Genomic DNA, 20,435 nt, shown 5'->3' with positions numbered 1-20,435 from the left:
TGCTACAAATTCTTGCAGACAACGCTGTCCCTCTTTTGCCAAGGAGTCATGCAGGGTTGCCCAGCAGCCTATCCCCAACACTGCATCATCAGGGGGTCTCCTTCTGCTTACTGTGTAAAATTCCACCACTCAGTATCCTGCTCCTTAATCAGACAGTAAGCTCAACCAGCATCTAGGGAATAACCTGATGTTCCTGAATGTCTGACAACTTTTTTTGGTGCAGAGGTAAGCAGTCTGCTCGCAGCCTCAGTTCCTCCACAATTTGTTCCCTCTTCCTCTCCTCAGCCTGGGAAAAATACCCAACTCCTCCTACCCCCTGCCCCAGGGCATTTTGGGATCTTAAGTCAACTCAGTCTGTAGCAACTACATCTCCCACAATCCTCCACACTTCTCCCTGGAGTTTCTGGCAGTCCACATCCTCAATTCAACTGGACCTCTAGAGGCAGAGGATGGCATAAAATTTGCTGCTCTATGTTCTGTAAAAGCAGCCTCTACTTTCAGCTATGCCTGTAAACTGTCTCTGTCACTGAACAGACACAGAACCATCTCCACCAAAAGTGAACAAGGGCAGCACTGTAAATAGTAAACTGGTAGTCAGGCCCATGATGTTACTCCTCTTTTGCAAACTGGATACACCAGATTACAGCTAAGATAAACTATCTCCCTCTGCCTTTCCCTCCTCCCTCTATTGTGTCCAAGCTATCCCAGGTACAACTATATCACTCGATCCCTATTGCCAGCCTTTGTGTACATTATGACACCTCAAAAAATCATGTGATTTTCCGTTTTGCTCACTTCTGTTCTGATGTAATGTACAGTATTTATGTACCACATTCTGACTTATACTAAAACCTTTAAAAAAATCAATAAAATTATTGTGAAAAGATTAGCTGAACTGAATGTATTCTCCCTTGAAAAAAGGCATTTAAGAGGGGATATGACCACCTTGCATTTATACATAAATGGACAATATACTGTATACAGTAAACTTGGTGCCAACGTGTTCAATTTAGGGTCATATCAAACGAAAGGGGGCATTCCTTGCATCTTGAGGAAAGGAGGTTTACCTCTGCATGCAGAAAGGCTTCTTTACAGCAGGGGCGGACTGACCATTTGGGAACTCAGGCACTGCCCGAGGGCCCGGGGTCAGTAGGGGGCCCCATGAGATGCCCCTGGTACCTTTCATATGCTTTTTTGGGTGTGGTTTGAGTGTGGGCGAGGACACAGGGGCCCCATGATCCCTTATTGCCCGGGGGCCCCATGAGTTGTCAGTCCATCCCTGCTTCACAGTAAGGGTTATGAAAATGCACAACAGTATTTCACATGAACAAGTTCCCGCCAACTCAGTAGGTTTATAAATGCACGAAATATAACCTGACTATTAATATTTATTAGAAATAATACTGCAGATTGTTTATCCAGGGACTATCTGACTGCCTTGTGGGATCAGGAAATAATTTTTCCCCCCACTTGAGCAACTACCCTTCTCAGCACATGACAAATCCTGGACCACACTTCATAAATGCAAAGCCCCACCCTAATGTGTATACTTGTTTCGGTGAGTAATTCTGAAGTTTCTGAAGTCAGAGGCAGCTAGGGAACTAGTATTCTTAGAAGGAGCTCATGAATGGCAGCTACCGTTTTATTTTTCATACAGATTACCTATAAGAAAACCCTAATACTAGAAGGGAAGCAGCTGCATATATGAAACGCAAGCCCCTAAACCCGAACCAGCCTTCCAAACCTTTCTATCACGATTGAATCTCCGGCCGTTCACAAAGGTCTCACAGTTTCTGAAAACAAAGAAGCTTGACTTAATTTCTGCACATTCCATTTGGCCAGTGAGGCTGTGCATCATACCATCGCACCCATAAGAGATTTATTACAGAAGTGCTGGAGGTCTGCCTGCCAAAACTGACCAGAATTTACCATGGCAGAAGGGTTTGGGAGGCTGCTACAAGTATGTTTCTTTAAAGAAGTGTGGCAGAATAACTACAACTGCACTCTTCTACACAACTAAACTTTTATTTTCCCAAGCCCAGACCTACTTGACCTTTTCACAAATCCAGGATTTAGCAAATATAGGATCAAATTAGCACTTCTAAGCTTCAATAAGGCAATGAAAAGCCAGTGGGAGATTTGTGGAGTGCAGTAAGCTCCAGTAACTGCTCATGTTTTATTTTCATGAAAACTGATCAGTAAAAGATGATTTGATCAATCACTGTGGAATTCTGGTTGGTTACCTTTTGTGGCACATTGCTCTTTGTCCTATTGAAACAGGCTGTATGGATACTAGCACACGGCTCAAAGTCATACCAGCAACAAGGTCACATAAAAAGCATCAGTACTCAAGTCACATGCTTAAACTATCACTTTGTCATCCGAAAGCACCCTCTATTATTCATCTATTATGTCAAATTATTGTTCCACCATCACAGCTGTAGCCCGGTACGCCTTGCCTGATTTTTATTCAGCTCCGGTACATGCTAACATTACCAAGTGAGCCAATACTGTGTATTTTACCATGAATCATCTCATCAGCACTTTTGTAGAGCCAGCAGACTACTAACATGCAATCTAGCTATTATGTTTCCACCAAGGTCTTATATTATATTCATATTTATACAGAAAATCTACTCTGATTAAAATGAAGGCAGTACTGAAATGCTACTGCATTTGTACAAACAACTAATGGTAAAACACAGCAGCGTTTTTCAGCTTTATTAGAATATGTTCCCCTCTGCCAAAGCCAGTTTTAACAAATACACTCCCCATGATGTTCACTGGTTCATCTCAACCATCCCTTGGCATGGATAAATGAATTGCCTAATTCTACTGTTTATACTAAAAAAAAAATCTTAGGTCTGCTGCATATGTGAAATTTCGAAAACTCTAATTGATTAATGGTAGTATCATATAAGGTATGCATGCCACTGGTTGATAATCTATGAAATACAGTATTGGGATTATATATGGGTTTCTGTATGTTATAATTTTTTAGGTGGCTATGTCACTAGCTTGTCTTTTTGAAACTGTAGATAAATAGATACGTAGATAGATAGATAGATAGATAGATAGATGTGAAGAGTTGCAAATTTCCTTGAATCTATATTATGCTATAGGAGTCAGACAGTAATTATCTGCTTCACCTGAGAAACCTTGGAAAAGCATTGTCCATGTTCCAGTGCTGGTCCTACATCTTGTGTGAACGGCCACTAAATTCTAGAGGGCCCCTGTACACTGTACAGTTTATACAGAGGTGCTCTTGCCCGTTTCCATTGCCTGAGAGACGGCTGGCTTTGATGGGAATAAAGCATAGCTGGGAATTTTTGAAAAACTGTGGGCCTGAGAATATGGTTATGGCTAATGGTGGTGATAAACTGGAAAGTTGAATAGTAGTGTAAAATATTGGTTAACAGTGGCAAAGGTAGAAATGCTTTGGTATCAGCGTAAGGAAAAATGTTCCTGTAAGGAATGCCTTGGCATTAGTGTCAGTGGGATGAGGGCAGGAAACTTGGACGCTGGGGTGGGAGCTCTTTGGTGTGCATTAAAATAAGGCGCACTATGTGGTTCTATGGGAGGGAGGAGGCTGAAAGGTTCTGCATCAAGTAGGGTGGGTGAAGGGCTTTTAAGGGCTTTCAATGGTAGAGGGATGCAGTTCTGGGGTAAGTTGCTCTCCCCCACCGATCACCACCACGCTACATGTACTCACAGTTCTCAAAGACCTCCTTTCCAGGACTCCGCCAACCCAAGAACTTAAGGCAGAATCTCCTTCTTCCAGCCTCTGCACATCTGATATATATATGAAACAAGAAAAAGAACAGTCCAGCCTCACTCACCAAAGGGCATCTGAATAAGAATCAGGTCTGTTTTCAGAGGGCACCCACTCTTCCCGCTCTCTTCTACTCACAGTGGACTTCCATTGCAGGGAAGAGAGTGCACAATCCTCCATCCAGCAGCAATCCTGGTCCCTACTGTGCCTGATTGGAGTAACACTGCAGTTACTTGTCACAATCACCAAAGAGTCAGAGAACCAAGCCCAGTGCCAAGCGAGCCAGTGAGATATGGAAAAAGTTATCATCTCTGGGAAACATAAAGGCAAAAAAAAATTGTGCGCTGCCAAATAATGAGAATAATAATAGATAAGCTGCTTCAAACACGTGTCATGTGTGTAAACATAAAAACAAATGAAAGTGTCGCGCTACTAGCATGAATCAACACATGTAAATATACAAACAAAAAGGTGACTGATAGTCCCAAAAAGATGATAAAACATAAAAATAAATGCAATTCTTCAAAAAAAATCCAAATAAGTGAAAAATCCCAGTGCTGTAAATCTTCAATATATGTGAATCACCACAGTGAACATAGACTTCCAGGTGGACTCTCACCTTCTCGCATGGACTTTTATGTGGACACAGGTCAAACAAAGCATCTCCCCTATTAGTGGGGGTAACACATAACTTGCTCCTCTGTGCACTCTTCCCCTTATGAATCACCACTGGACCTTCACAAATGGCACCCAATTTCAGTACAGCCAACTCTGTGGATATAGCTCGACAACCACAAAGTAGACCATAATACAGTAGACTTCTTTAAAAGGCAAAATCTGGTGCAACTCTGCACAGAAATAAATCATCTTCCAGGTTTAATTATCAAAGCTTAATTGAACAAGCTGAAGTTAGAGGCTGATTGGCTATTATGCATAGCTGCATCAGATTCTGAGTGCACTAGTTTTAGTAAATCTCCCCCACTGTCATCTTACCCATATATGTCATTGTAAAGGTCTCTTTCCACTGGCCCTCTAGTGCTCATCTTGCAGTGCTCCCTCACCACCTGGCACTTAAGTCTCCAGCGTCAGTTGGTGTACAGTGCTAAAGAGGGGGCTTAGTAATTCCTCTACTCTGATCATTGACAATATTTGTGCCTCGTGATTGGGTCACATGCTCTTCCTCCAGGCTGCGGTGGAGGCAGCAGCAGTAAAGAAATTCTGGAAAGGTATATGAGGAGTTGAATGGACAACACGTATAAGACCTCCTTGCTTGTATGTTTCTCAGGAGAGGGTGTTTTAGCTGACTGCAAGGGTTTTTGAACAATGTTAGAGTGAGCCTGTCCTAAGTCTGTCCTTATCAACATACAAGGCAAGAAGTGCAGCCCCTACACCTTTAATCCAGAAAGTGTTCAAATCTAGTTACAATTGATAATGAAGATCTGCCTGCACAACACAGACAGGGTTAATTATGATAAGCACAGCTGCCCCCTCCCCCCCCCCCCCCCCCCAAAAAAAAGACATAACTATCTATGAATTTTTCTTGTTCAGAGTAGGGTCCAGAGCAGAGGACCTAATAAAAGGTGAGCTGCAATTTTTAAGGCTTTTTAAGTTATGCTATGCAAATGGAGACATGTAACAAAGATAAAGTAGGTGTTGTCCCAACTTTCCTGCAAAAGTGGAAACACGCTTTAAGGTCAGGACTTACAGAATACAATACTAAAATACAATCGTAAAAAACATTCTTCTCTTTTTAAGATACATGTAAGATATTGCATATGGAGTAGTAAGCAAAGAAAAAAGGAGAAAATCATGTCAGACAAGACATTCTTATAAATGCAATATTAATGTTCATATTTTACATACTAAATCCTGATAGAACCATTACTAACCTATAATGGTTATTATTGGTCATTTTTCTTTATGTACTGATAACCTGGCCCTTCCTGCTACCTGCCATTCTTTATATATTCTTTATTTGATTTTTAATGCATTGTTACTAAATACTGGCCTTCTACTCACACACATCTCATTCTTTTCTTTTTTACTGCTAACCAGATTGATGTTCCTTGATTTGCCATCTGATTTCACCAGTGGGGGCTGATTGCTAATCAGCAGCTACAAGAAGCAGATATGGATAATACGCGGTATGCCAGATAATGAGCAAGCAAGGCTGCGATCTGTGCATAGGTATGAAAAAAATGTAATTGTACCAAGACACTCTATAGTTATTTTTAAAGGCTTTGTAAACCTTCCTACATGGACTTGGTGTTTTGTACCTGCATAAGATGTGCATTGATATGTAGATTTATGATGTCATTTATTGCCGCATACACACAGCCTATAGTAGAGTAAAATGTTCACATTTTTGTGTCAGCACTATCTGTTTGTGTAAAACATGAGGTATTCAGCATGGCACAATGCACAGGCTAATGCATGACCTTTGTCTGTAGTCTGAGAACTGACACTCTATGTTAAGGAAACTATATATCCCACAATCCTCTCAATCTAGTGTTCTGCAGGTGAAAGCTAAATAGTAATTTGATCTGATATAGACACAAAAAGGTAGAGCATTCACACACACGGAGAACTCACTGATGCAGCTGGAAGATATTTTTTTTCTTTTCAATAGTGTTTATTAGTTTTTTCATAAGAAAGAAGCTACAAACTGGTACAGAGAAGATATACATCCATTCCTCCCTCCCCCCCTCCACCCCATACAAACTGCAGCCCTTTCAGGCTGGAACAAGCAATGCGCAAAATACAGTGTTTCAAAATAATTATCTGTTGATGGTGACCAAAGGGGTCCCTTAGGGGCCTGTAGATGAAAGATCTGCTACAACCAGGTAACAGAAAAAAAAAATAAAAAAAGAAACAACTGAATCTAATGTAAAACTATTTGCCAGGTCTGGTGTCTCAGAGCCATATAGAGTGGGCAATCGCCCTCAAATGTTCAGCGGGTCATAAGGGGATATGCCCCTCATGGCCCTTGGTTAGTTAGTTAATGTTCAAGACCAGGGAAGGGAAAGAGAAGGCGAGTTAAAATGGAAAGAGAAGAGTAAGAATAGAGATAGAGGAAGTAAAGAAAAAAAAAAGAAGTAACAAAGGATGCTTGTTGGAGAAGGGTCCGGTCAACAGTCAGGTGCAGGGAGCAAGATGGTTAATGTTTACCGACATCCCATGTCGACTATCCTCCATCCTAGGATGATGCTGAAGATATTTTTTTATTACATTAACACTCCTACATTTGTGAAGCAACACAGAGAGGATATTATTGCATGCATTGGATGCTGTGCGATTTGGAACAAGAATTTGTCTTGTTCCTTTGGCGAATAGTGACAAGCTAGGTGGATGAATAAATGGACATAGGGGATTTATAGTTACACCAATATCTAGTTACAACAAAGAAAACCTTTGAAAGTGCAGAATAGCAACAGTAATGTGTTTAATTAAGTTGTACTTTTTATCATATTCTGGCAGCTGAATTCGGCGTTATTGGAGTTTTTCAATATACCCATGTGTGTGAGTCTTTTAGTCAGTTGACTCTGTCTAGGTCTAGTTGATATCATGGGGTTTATTTACTAAAGCTGGAGAGTCCAAAATCAGACTCCCTTCTGCAGAGAAACCAATCAGCTTCCAGGTTTCATTGCCAAAGCTTCATTGAACAAGCTGAGGTTAGAAGCTGATTGGTTTTTATGCAGAAGGGAGTCTGATTTTGGACTCTCCAGCTTTAGTAAATAAACCCCCATGAGTCTGTAGCAGGAGGCAGGAGCAGTATTTCCTCAGTCTTCTCTTCCCATTGATTAGGATTCAACATTGTATCTTTAGGGCCCATTCACACCAGCGGGTGTACAAAATGCAAATCTAAGTGTGCATTGTGCACATATGCTGTGATGCGCTGTTACACCACAGTTGCTTTACACATTTTCTTTACAACGGTCATTTAAACTGGGCTTACTGGACAATTCCTGATAAGTTTTGCAGTACAGAAAGAGTCCTTCAAAACAATGCCTTCTACAACAGACATAACACAAGCATGTCTTGCCCTATGTGTACCTGTTAAATCACGCAGCTAAAAGATCACACAGCGAGAAACCGCAGTGAATCATTAGAAAACGTGATAAGTTTTAAGTCAACATAAACAGTGGAAGTGTTTCATTATAATGTAACAGCCATTCCAAAGGTCTCCATCGAATGGATGTGTCTATGAGGTCCAATGCCAATGACGGCAGACATGTCCTTTTTTTATAATCCTTATTGTTCTTAGTCTGAGTCTGTTTGCGTTATGCTCAGTCAGCTACATTAAAGAAGGCATGCTCATTCAAATGTGTCAGCTTGATAATGTTGCAAAACTGAGGATGGGAAAAACAATCTTTTGAGAATTGGCCACTTGATCTGGATGAAAGAGACACCGAAGGTTGATCTGATTAGCTGGGACAACTTGGTCATGGTGTTAGTATTGCCTATTTGCAGCAGTCTTCTGAGAGTTAAGGCTCTTCATTTCCGCATTCTTCTAAGGCTGCTCAAGTCCGTATTGCTCTTGTTTTTGTTTTGTTACTTTTTAAGGTGCTTTCTGTTTTATTGTAAGATTATTGAACATTTTGAGAGATGGCAGATAAAGATGGCAGTTCCAGCAACATTCAAGGCTTATCACTTGCCCTAAATGTCACTTTCCAATCTTGTGTATGTTAATTTTGTAAAGCTATAGGGTGAGTAGCTACAAGACATGTCATTGAGCAAGATCCAGACCACAACTACATTTCTTTATTTTATTTTCAATATTTATTTAACGCCAACACATTCTGCATCACTTTAATGGGTGCACAGAACAACTCATGTCAATCTCTGCCCCAAAGGAGCTTACAGTCTAATGTCCCTACACACAGAAACATACACCTTTGAGTCAAGTGGCAGGTGACAGGGACATATAAATATGTCTTTTAAATTCAAAATGAGAAAACCTACATAAACTGGGCATATAAACTCCATGCAGATAACATCCTTGATTGGAACTGAAGTTAAAATGTTGGCACTACAAAGCAAGTGTTATCTATCTTATGTTCCTAAATGCACTGCTCTGCTTTCCTCTTGTGCATGGTGTCAGACAGGACCGCTAAAAACAAAATCCTTATTGAGAGAAACATCTAGGTTGTTATGCCTACCTCCTTATAAAAATGCTAGATGTCTGGTTGTAATGCTGAGGTAGTGGCTTCAATACATGCTGTGTGGCTGACCTAAAGCAAGTATGCAGGTCAGAAATTCAGAAAATAGACTTTACAGCCAGGCAACTAATATTTTTAGAGATGGCAGCTTTCACCCCGAGGAAGTCACGAGTTGTACGTGACGTAACGCGTAGGTTTACGAGTGCGCAGTCTCCGGTGCGCGGTGACGCACTTCCGGCGTGTAACGCCATCTTGCTACACCAGGAAGTCCCGGTTTACATGCAGTGTACCCACACATCGGTGAGGAGGGAGGACTGCTGGAATATGTGAGTTCTATCACTTTGCATTTTTTTGAAATAAAAGGAGTCGTTAATACTACACTTAGAGGGTGTTTTTTCTTTGGCTCACTGGATTGGTGAGCTATTGTTCTCTAAGGCACCTGAGCTGCGTAAGGGAAATAGGAGTCCCACCAGGAAAGAGAAAGAAGGAAGAAAAAGCGGTTGGCTTTCTTTGATTCTAGGATCCAGGTTGATCCTACAAGCCTGCTGGCCCTTAGGGGTCGCAGGGAGGAGGTGAGGAGGCACTTCAGCTATTGTTTGGAGAAGATTTTGGCACAAATCACTTATCGATTATCACTATTTATTGCATGAACTTATTTATCACGTGAAGAATATTACTTTCGATTGGTTTTGAAGGAACGGACATTTATATATCCTTGGCACTATTATTTGGCACTTTCACACTTAGTATTAAGTTGGTATTGATTTTTATTAATTATAATCATGTGATTCATTTTTAGTCACTTGATACATTTTAGAGTGTGAACACTTGAGTCATTTATTGATGCACTTATTTATTTGATACACTTTGATATTTTAGAGTGTGATCACTTGAGGTATTATTGGTATTTTATGGTATATTTACTTATTAACCAGTTATTGATTGTTATATATTTATTCTGAGCGCCACACTATATATATATTTATTCAAGCTTTCAAGTTGTCCTCATTAGAGCTTTCCTTTAAAATTCTACATCTTCACAATTTTTCTTAAATTTTTTTTGTCTTTATGTATTGTGAGCCCGTGGGGAAAGAGGGGTAGGGGTTACCTAATGCAAGACTGCACAATCATCCAGACACACGCTTGAGTTTGTTTTTCAGGACAATAAGCTACAGAGCCACTGACAGAAAGTACAGGGCCCCTTACATCATGTCTCTAGCCTCTTGCTACTACATATTGTACAAAGGAAAATAATGCCATATAGATTTTTCATTACTCACAATTACAACCAATGTAAATTTAACAATTGTCTTAATTGTACTTATGTGATGTTTACCTCTTTTTATTAAACTTCAAATTGCACTTAAGATACTAGATTCTGGTCAACAAGGATAAACCTGCTTGTAGGGTTTCTCACATTTCTTTCAGCTGACCTAAAAGTCAGAATACTGCATAAACTGTCAGTCTGAGTTCTACTGTACTATTCCTTTTCTCAGCAACCTAAAATGTCAGTCTGGCTTAGAATCAGCTTTATCCCACATATTTAGTTTGCCCCTGACAGCAACTGTGACCTCAAAACAGGTGAAGTAAATTCTTGATGACCAGCTCCCAGCATGAAAGATTTATGCCCCGGTACAGTACAGAAGCAATGCCTTTACTGCTTTAGAGCAGTATTGAACCCAAAACTAAAAAATCAATATAGTACAGTTTATTAATCCTAATTTTGGTGGTTACATATGTTTTTATGTTTTGTTTTGTTTTTTGCTTTATTTTGACCTGATGGATCTGGCCAGTAACACACTTCCGGCCTTAGGGTGTCTCCACTCCACTGGAAAAGCCACCCTTGTACAACAACTTTGCCAATCTGGGGGGAGGGCTTTGTTAGATGCACTAGCAAATTTAGATTGAAAAATTAAAGTCGAACTCCAGCTAACATTTTTTAAACAGTTACTCCAACAGTTTTTTTTTTAGTTTTACATAAATTAATAAAAGCTGACTATTGTAAGCACCCATGTTAGTGTTAAATGGTTTGTCTCAACATTCTAACTACCATACTTTCTTGACAGCTTGGTGTGTTAAAAGAAGATAAAAACAGACTGTCTGGTTGTGTCACCAGGTGAAATTAAAGCCAAAAAGGCTTAAAACAAGAAAATAATACAGCCACCCCAGTTAGGATTGGTAGGCTGCAACAAGATACATTTTTGTTTTTGGGTTTAATACCACATTAACATGGTCAAAATGGTAAAGGGACCTCTAATAGGCAATTAAGCTTCCATTTCTCTTTAAGTTCATTCTGAAACCAGGATGATAACAGATAGAATTACTCACCAAATAGAAGGGAGATGTATAAATGAGAAATCTGGCTTCCTTGAAGTACCGAGGTTCTATTTATTAATCCGTAACTACAGCCTGCACTTACTCTTTTTACTGATAATTAAATACATTCAAAATTCCTAGATTCCTTTCCAGTGTTTTTATCGCAACGGAACATAAAACTGAATTGGAAAGTACCCTAGAGAAACCTGCTTGCAGAGCTGTCTGCTTTTTCTTTATAGCTCAAGATGTTTCAGAGATGTAAAATATAAATCCCTGAGCAGGCCAATCTGCCTCTCTGATGATGTCCAGAGCAAGACTTAGACTCCCAAAAATGTACTGAGAAAATATCTTGTTTTAACCTATCGAAGGTGGTTGAGCATTGACTTGCTGGCATCTCTGACAACTTCTAGAGGGGTTGAAATGTCTGAGAGTATTGGTGGGACATTTTTGGGGACTATCTAGCCTCAGCTGCTTTTTATTTATTAAAACAACCCAAATCATGTCAGCCTTAACACATTAGGGCTAATTTATGAACTATAGAGCAAAAATTAGAGCTGAGGATCTAACAACCACATTTCTTTTTTTCTATAATTTAAAAGATGAATCTTGATACATTTTAAGAGGTTAAGATTCAAATTTACCCTTCTTTTCTTTGATCTAGATTTGCTATGCAATATACTGTATCTGTCTTTGAACCCCTAATCACCCCTTGCAATGACATTTATTCTCCCATAGTTGGCTGAGTATCTTCATAGCTGAAGCTCAATTGATTTCAAGCTTAACTCCAGGCAAATAGCTAAAGAGACAGATAAAATGCATAAACTGGAGCTGTTTACCTGCCAAAGGATTTGTATTTTTGTCCATCCAGTTCTGAGATTTTAACAGCTCTACCACACACCATAGGCCTGTTTTCTTCTACTGCAGTTAAAGGAAAAGTATGGCCAAAGCTATTTGGGCCCTACTTCTGCTATGGATCACAGGAGTACAGTTCATTCTGCACTCCCGTGACCTGTTTTCAGTCGACAACAGGTTAAATCTTGCTGTCGGCTGGCATCACAGAGTTGGTCCAGGCTCTTGAAAGATCCCAACCATATGGTCAAGATCTGACCCAGCAGCATGACTGGCAGCTGGCACAGCCTCTCAGCATTCCGCTGAGAGCTTGAGCTACTGAAAATATTTGCCGACACACCATTGATCTTCACATTCCAAAGTTTTTTTATTGAACAATGATCACATCACAACAAGAGGGCTCCTACATGACTGTGATTTGTGATGTGATAATTCTTCAATGAAATCCATTTGGACTCAATCTGAAGACCTGTGTTGTGCTGGCATACTGTATATCTTCACTGTGTTATGTATGATCCTTTCTCCAGCTAGTAGTTGCACCCAATATCTTAGAGCCTCCTCTCCAGCAATGTGCGCAATGGGAATATTGATAGTTACATGCGAGAGCCCGAGCTAGCTGGTCGCACCTGCAAGGCCTGGTGCTCTAGTGAGCTCTGGAGGGACAAAGCAGAGAGTCGGTGACTTAGAGTCTCCGGCTCCCTGTAGACTGAAGATTGAGAACTGAGTGATCAGTGGCCTTTGATTGCTCAGCTCTCAGTCTTAGAAGTAGCGGGAGAAAGATGCAGCATCGGACTGATGCTGCATCTACCTAGGTGAGTATATATATTTTTTTTTTTTTAACAACCCCATATTTCTCTTTTAGGTAACACTTATAGGTCTTGTCCTTCCCCCAGCCTGTAACTGGACAGTTATAGAAGCAGTACACTTCTGAGCTAGTTTCTCTGTCACACCGCACTCTCCACCTGTCAGTATGCTCCTTGTTAGCATATGAGCTCTGAAGAACTACTCCTTTTTTTGCTTCTTCCTCTCCCACTCTGAGCCTTCTTCCATGTGTAACTCTCTAACCAGCTAAATGATGTTACAACCAGGGGCGGACTGACCATTTGGAAACTCGGGCACTGCCCAAGGGACCAGGGTCAGTAGGGGGCCCCATGAGATGCCCCTGGTACTATTTTCATAGGCTTTTTTGAGTTTGGGCAAGGACACAGGGGCCCCATGATCCCCTATTGCCCGGGGGCCCCATGAGTTGTCAGTCTGCCCCTGGTTACAACACATACAAGCAGGTGAGTCCTGGTATTGACAAGTCTGCAAGTGTCACATGAGTTTACACTGTTATCAGAATCAATTGCAAATGATTCTAAAACACTCACTTCTCCTTTATGCTTGAGTATATTTGGCGGCCTCTTGAGAGCCTGTCTGAGTTCAGTAAACCACATGTCAAAAGAAGAAGAAGGGCTGCACCCCAATGATATCACTTTGGTTAAAGCAATTTAATCATGACAGGGGCAGGCTCAGTCACAGAGTACTTATGATTCAGCCCACAAGGGCAGAACACATTGGAGGGGGGTAGTATGATAGGGGGCATGTGACAAAGTGGATGGAATGACCTAACTTCATTCATTTTAGCACAGTGATGTCACATTGGTGTTCAGTTCTTTCTTCTTCTTTTGACACATTGGTTCTACATTGCTTGCATTAAAAAAACACTAATGATATATTAATGAATCAAGAGCTGTATATATATATATATATATATATATATATTTCAGCTTTAAACAAAGTTAGGTAGCTATTATAGGCATCAGGCTATTATAATGCAAATTACAAGCTTTCCAAATTACTGTACAACAAGCAGAACTGCCAATTAACCCAAAATACAGAGGAACAAGACCATCATTTTAATCCAAGATGCACCATCAACTGGGACTGTGGTCAACCCATAAAGTGCAAAAGACGCCATACATGTGCAAATGGTTAGACAAGCACTCATCAACCTGCACATTAATGACCGATGAGTTTTCTTACTCAAGTGAAAGATATATTTTATTTGATTATTAATTCTATAAAAAATAAATGCCATATAAATAAAATATTAGAAGTATTGCATCTTTAATTGCATACAAATATATAAGAGGGCTCAAGTACATTGAATCTTATGCCCGTATGGAAAAAAGTTAGCACTTGGTGTCAGTTGCAAGTTGATAGAGCAATAGAACACCAAGGACTCTTGTATATGAGTCCCAGCAGAAATATAAAAGATGCAATATTACTCTTTTGAATGAAAAATATTTAAGTGTTGTTTTGGTCGAGATGTTTCAAGTCAATGAAGTTGTGCAATTTATGTATTTAATAGCGCATTACAAAAGTGCAATAGTGAGTAATTTAAAACATAAAACTAATTTAGCAAATGTGACGATTGTGAGCAGGAGAATGCTCTATATTGTGTCAGAATAATCTGTCATCTGCCAAGGCCATCAGCTTAGATAGCCTTGCTGAAGCTCAGCAAAACAAATCCAACACCAAACAGGCAAAGGATGGGAGAATATGAATTGCTCCCAGGTTCCAGTACTTTTTCCCTTTTTTTTTACATTTTTAGCGTTGTGCAAAATTAAATTTGCTCAAGAATGAGTTGCCTGTAGAGAAGAGACCATATTTACCTCACCTACTGCCCACACAACTGAATGCCACTCTGATACAAAGCAGTCATCCTCTGAAGTCTGCTCAGAAATGAACACATCTGGAAGAGTGATTTTCCTGGTCCCCCACTGAGCTTGATGGCTTCTCCTGCCAACCCCAACATCTGTACAGGAGACAGTAGTGACGGGAGAAATATTGTAGGGGACCAGGTGATCAATAGCCCTGGAAATGTCGGTTTCTGAGCAGATTTCAGATGATTTCTATATCGGAGGGTCACTCAGCAGTGTGGTCATTGGGAAAGGTAAGTATTTACTCTTCTTTTACAGACGATTCTTTGGACAAGGTATTTTAGAATGTGGGTCACTTTAAAAACTCTGCTATTCTACAAATTTCACTGGTTCAAAGTCATGAAAGGTAATACATGTTCTATTATAGTCTGTTCTTTCAGAATCCATTGGCATTGATCATGTGATCTCTGCTGAAACAGAGCATCAGGATTCAACTAGAAACTCTGTTTCGACAATCATCCTTTTAGCAGAAACCATTTGAGCAATGGCTAGGCTGCTGTGGAATCATGGAATAGCATTTTCTGCAGCAGAGGTATTTAATACTATCTTTTAGCATTTAACACATTAAGGGAGTACATCAGGGATTGTTTTTGAAGGTTTACTTCAAAATTTTCCTAAAGTTTATGAAAATGTACATTAATCTGTTTACCTTTCATTTCTGGTTATGTCATCATGCCATTAAAATGCTGACAGATAATAATAAGTTGCAGGCAATGATAATACGTTCCACAAGAATCAAACACGAGAATGTCCAGTTTAGAATTCCAGTACTTTTATAAGCCATACCTGAACTACTTTCAATTCTGTTGGATTTGCTTGACTGGGAACTTCTACTATCCATCTCAAAAATTGGAGAGGAAGAGTCTTCAGTTGATGACATATGGAAGAGCTTCCTTCTTGTGCTATTGCATGAGTTTGAGTATGTCATTCCGGAGTGACATCGAGAAACAGAAGAATGCGTGGTATCTGAGAAGAAAGAGTCGGAATGAATTTGGCCCAGCAGATTATGAACATCCTTCATAAATGTGACAATTCTAAAGTCTCCTATAAACATCATCTTGAAAATATCGACCCCAACAAGTAGGCTAAATATGTCTCTGGCATCTTGTTTAGTTCACGCTACTGAAAAAATTGTCAGTGGATACGCAGGATGATATCAATTTCCTTTTTCCAAAAAGTTCAAAAACAACTACTGGGCCACTGCAAAGTCTGAAGAACCCGAGGGTCATTAGTATAGTCCAAAGCTTGACACATTTTTTTTAGAACCAGATGAAGTTTGGTCTTCTTAGGACTGATGCCATGCAAGATAGGTAGACATCCAATTGCCATAACACAAAACAGATTTCCATGTTTCCATTTCATTCAGTAGAATCCATGCCAAAAGGCCACTATTAGCAAGGGCTGCAGCTACATATGTTTACTGCAGGCAAAGCCAAGTTCTGACTCTTCACAATCTTCTTTCTTCAAGTCTCATACTGTGACTGAAATGGCACAAGTAACCTTTGTTCTGAAGAAATTGCCTTAAGTCAGGAACAATAGGGTGTTTGCTATAGCCACCATGCTTCCATGGCACCCGCATAAGCACTTTCTTAGTCGTAACTGGTTGGTTATAAATATAAGAAATAACATTTTAAAGGAATACACTGCAAAATAACTACACATCTATTGGTTTCTCTCAACTTTAAGTGATACTAAACACACACGGTTTAATTTACATTATCCCTTCCATTTTTGTATTTGGGTGATGGCACTGAAATTATTTTAATAAAATAAAAAATCTAAGTACCTTTCTTCTAATCGACATACAGTTGTCACATGACCCAGCTCTTTCCCAGCCTGTCTGCAGGGAAACATAAGCAGGAGGAGCTTCTAGTCCTCTGCTGCTGCTGGCTGTTCAAAATAAAAAAACAGCCTTTGCGATACAGTGTAAAAATAAATAATAATATCAATAAACTTTTTAAAATTGTCATACAAACATATATTTAAGATTAAATCTTTATTATTTTTTGGCAATAACATTGTTTGGTAGGATTTCTGCCAGTCGCAGGCTGTGTCACGCCCCTCCAGCCTGTGTCTTAGAAGCACAAGGAGGTGAAGCCTCCATCAATCTACATGTAATATTCCGCCCCCATTGTGTTTAGCTGGTTAGTAGGCATGAAGGAGGAGAACGGGAGTGGGCTGTCATTTACCACTGTGTAAACACCCGTGTGTGACTCTATAATCACATGGAATGTGTAAAGTGGATCTGCGCAATGGTATTGAACTACTGCTAACACCTACCACAACTTATTTGGAATGTGTACAGTCAAGAGTTAAAATAAAGGTGTTGCGCTGCTCCTAGCAATTAAATGTGTATGAGTACAACTCCCCCACTTAAATTAGATAGGGGTACTGAGTGTGAATGGTATGAATCCAGAAGTGACGGTTTCCGGTTCTTCGGTTGTGGAACGCAACAGAATTCAGGTTTTAAAGTGCCTTTACTTCTAGTCATTGTAAGTGCGTTTTCAGCACTTTTACTTTTAATAAAAAGGTTTTATACTATGGAAGTTTCACTTTTTCTTTGGTACATCCATTAATGGCCTGTTAAATGGAATACCAGTGAGTCTGAGATTGGAGGGATATACAGTAGATACGCACAGTCCTCGTGCAGTGGAGTGGAGAGCTACATAAAGCGTGTTAAACCCACTGGAAACAGGGGTCAAACTTTGCATGAGTGCGGTGCAAAAGGGGGAGCACATGTGGATGCTCTGGTTGTTGTTTTTTTTATCATCTCCCACAGCACATTGGAGCACAGGAAATGTGCTTTCTGGACTATATTTGTTCTTAATTTTGGAATGTTAGGTTTCTTCACAGTGAGAGCTGGAATAGACTCCCTCAAGAGTTGGTTCTGGCCAGCTCAGTGGATTGCTTCAAAAAAGGCCTGGATTCTTTACATTTATAGGTAAAGTTGATCCAGGTAATATCTGATTGCCTCTTGGGGTACCAGGAAGGAATTTTTTCCCCAGCAGGAGCAAATTGGATCATGCTTTGCTTGGGTTTTTTTTGCCTTCCTCTGGATCAACTGTGGGTATAGGAGTATAACTTTTTTTTTTATTTTCAATGGTTGAACTGGATGGACTTTTGTCTTTTTTCAGCCGGACAAACTATGTAACTATGTTTATATATGCACAGACACTTTATATGTCATATCCTTGGAATAGAGTTCACTGAAGTATTTTACTCATATTGTTTATTCATAGTGCTTATTTGTATATTTGTATTTGCAAGCATCATCACTTCAGTATATTTATAGAACTTTTTTACGGGGGAGGTGCATTATAGTACCAGCCCTATATTTAATTTATGGTCACTTAGGAGGGGAGGTGTTTTGTAGCACCGGCCCAGCACATTGTACTTTGTTATATGTCGCTCATTATTTCTATAAGGATGAAGGTGTTCTGTAGGACGGAGTGATTTCTACACAAGTGTTTGTTCAGGGAGTTACACTCAAGTATCCATCGGTCATTTTATTTTGCCACATATACTTAGCAGGAAGGGGGAAGGTGTTTAATGTTAGATAGAAAGAATTCATACTATTCACACTCAGTACCAGTATTTAATTTAAGTGGGGGAATTGTACTCATACACACTTAATTGCTAGGAGCAGCGCAACATCGTTATTTTCGCTATAGTCACACTGCTCCGATGTGATAGGGAGGAAATGTTCAGCAAAGAAACTCACTGAAAACTGAGCATGTGCAGTAGCTGCCAACACTGCTCTGCAAAATCCCTAGCTGCACTGGGGACTTAGATAGAAGGGGAGATGGAGAACAGCAGAATCAACCAGGTTTTTCACAGAATACAGAAAACAAACCTCATAGTGAATGAGATGTAATATAGCATTTATTGCTAGTTTTTTATGCTGTGGGTTATGATGTGGGGTTTAAAATGACACCTATGTTTATCTATCTCTAATTACACAGGGTATGAAAAAAGCACATTGATCTGTATATAACCATCTGGCCTAAAAGCACAGCAAACATCAATCCCAAAAAATTGCAATGTCTATTGCTATTGGATATATTAAAATGTTGGACTATAGAAGCCCAAAAAAGGGCTTCAATGATGAAATGGGTTTGCAAGTTTTCTCTAATAGTCAGAATAAGCTAGTGGACGCTAATCACTGTAGAAGCAGCGCTGGCTACATTATTTCTTGCTTCCATGAACATGCCACAGGTATGGTATATACACACTAACATTGTGTTCAACCTGGACCAATGTAATTATATAAAATAGCCATACCTAGAATTCTGATTTACATATTTTTGCAAAAAAAACCCAGTCTCAGTCACCTTGGCTTGTGACAAATTTTCAATATGACTGCAGGAAAGTGGTTCATTAAATATTTGCATTTATCTTTAATAAAATTGGAAGTTTCACCTTTTCTGTTAGATGTGTTTATCTAATTTCAGTAAATTTTTTTATTAAAAATCATCCTGCCTGTCTGTCAGACAAAATAAAAATAAAGTAATCCTGCACATAGCAGTAAAACAAATTATCTTGCAAATGATGTAATTAATATGCACAGAACATGCACAGAAATCTGTAAAATGAATTCATACTTGCCATTTCAGCACCTTGACATTGAGAAGCTGTACAACAATGTGCTGCGCATTCAAAATCCATGCCAACAAACTGTGAACAAATATAATGCCCTTCAAGGATACTTTAAAACTGATAGTGAGAGTTTGGACAAGATGAGATGATCACTGACCTGTGTGCATGGCAACACAACTATTTGTCTCCTGGTTCTGCTTACCCCTTTCTCGCTCTGATCCCTGCTGTACAGTAGATTGCTATTACCAGGCCAAATTAGTTTTTTTTTAAAAACTGCTTGTATTAAAAAAATACAGTTAATGATGTGCTATTAAAGAGCTGTCGTATTGTGTGAGTATTATAAATGCCAGGTGTTCAGCTTTAAAAAGGAAAGTTCTCCACCGCAAATTATCAGTATTTAGATATGGTGGCTTAGTGAAATAAAATTGGCAGACATGCAGGATTTTTAATGCAGAAGAGACATGCTCGGATCACCTCTGTGAATTACAAACACCTTCCAGCCAGGGTTGTCAACCGTCCGTAGATTTACAGACAGACCATCAATTTTAACCATTTACGGACTGTCCGTACATATCCAATTACGGATGGTGGGCATCAGTGGAAAACAGTGGAAAAATCATTATTCGCACTGGGCATGTGCAGTGCGGGAGATGGCCAATGATATTCGGCTATCTCTGGCGCGCATGCGTACTTGTGGTGGCAAGTAAGGTCTGCGTACGTGCACTGACTATTTCTATAAACCACGCACGTGCTTCCCACCTGCCGCCATTTCTCAGCTGGATTTTGAAGAAAGAGGATTGGCCTGCCACTTCAATCTCCTCCACCAGCACGTTTACCTGTGGAACTCTGCTTTATCAGGCCACAGAAAGAATCGGTATGTTTGCTAGACTAGTACTACTACTCTGCCACTGGTATTTTGGCCATTTTTGTGTGCACACAAAGGTTCAGTTTGACTCTGAGAATGCAAAAAGACAGCAGCAGCACCACTTCCGTGCCTATGCCTGCCTAAGCCTAAGCCTACTCTGCTCGCGCAGACCA

The 20,435-nt window shown here is 39.8% G+C and overlaps 1 protein-coding gene and 1 long non-coding RNA gene across 7 annotated transcripts in view; one reads left to right on the top strand and one right to left on the bottom strand.

Annotated features, from left to right (window-relative positions):
• Positions 1-20,435, bottom strand: part of SLC35F4 (solute carrier family 35 member F4) — a 374,072-nt gene that overhangs the window by 99,388 nt on the left and 254,249 nt on the right. For 3 of the 5 annotated variants that reach the window (XM_089661131.1, XM_089661132.1, XM_089661133.1), the window contains exon 2: positions 15,588-15,767. The exons of the other annotated variants lie outside the window; for them this stretch is intronic. In XM_089661131.1, the coding sequence (XP_089517257.1) occupies positions 15,588-15,767 (180 nt within the window). The remainder of the gene's footprint in view (positions 1-15,587; positions 15,768-20,435) is intronic. 5 annotated transcript variants of the gene reach the window in all.
• LOC149437096 (uncharacterized) overlaps positions 1-20,435 on the top strand; it is a 145,669-nt gene that overhangs the window by 122,939 nt on the left and 2,295 nt on the right. For both annotated transcript variants that reach the window (XR_016308183.1, XR_016308182.1), the window contains exon 2: positions 5,828-5,959. This is a non-coding gene — a long non-coding RNA (uncharacterized LOC149437096). The remainder of the gene's footprint in view (positions 1-5,827; positions 5,960-20,435) is intronic.

Source organism: Staurois parvus, unplaced genomic scaffold (genome assembly GCF_062004578.1).
Source record: "Staurois parvus isolate SC_StPar_1 unplaced genomic scaffold, SC_StPar_1.0 ptg001316l, whole genome shotgun sequence".
Classification (NCBI taxonomy): Eukaryota; Metazoa; Chordata; class Amphibia; order Anura; family Ranidae; genus Staurois; species Staurois parvus.
The sequence above is the reverse complement of the archived record's forward strand: the minus strand, read 5'-3'. Positions and strand labels throughout refer to the sequence as shown.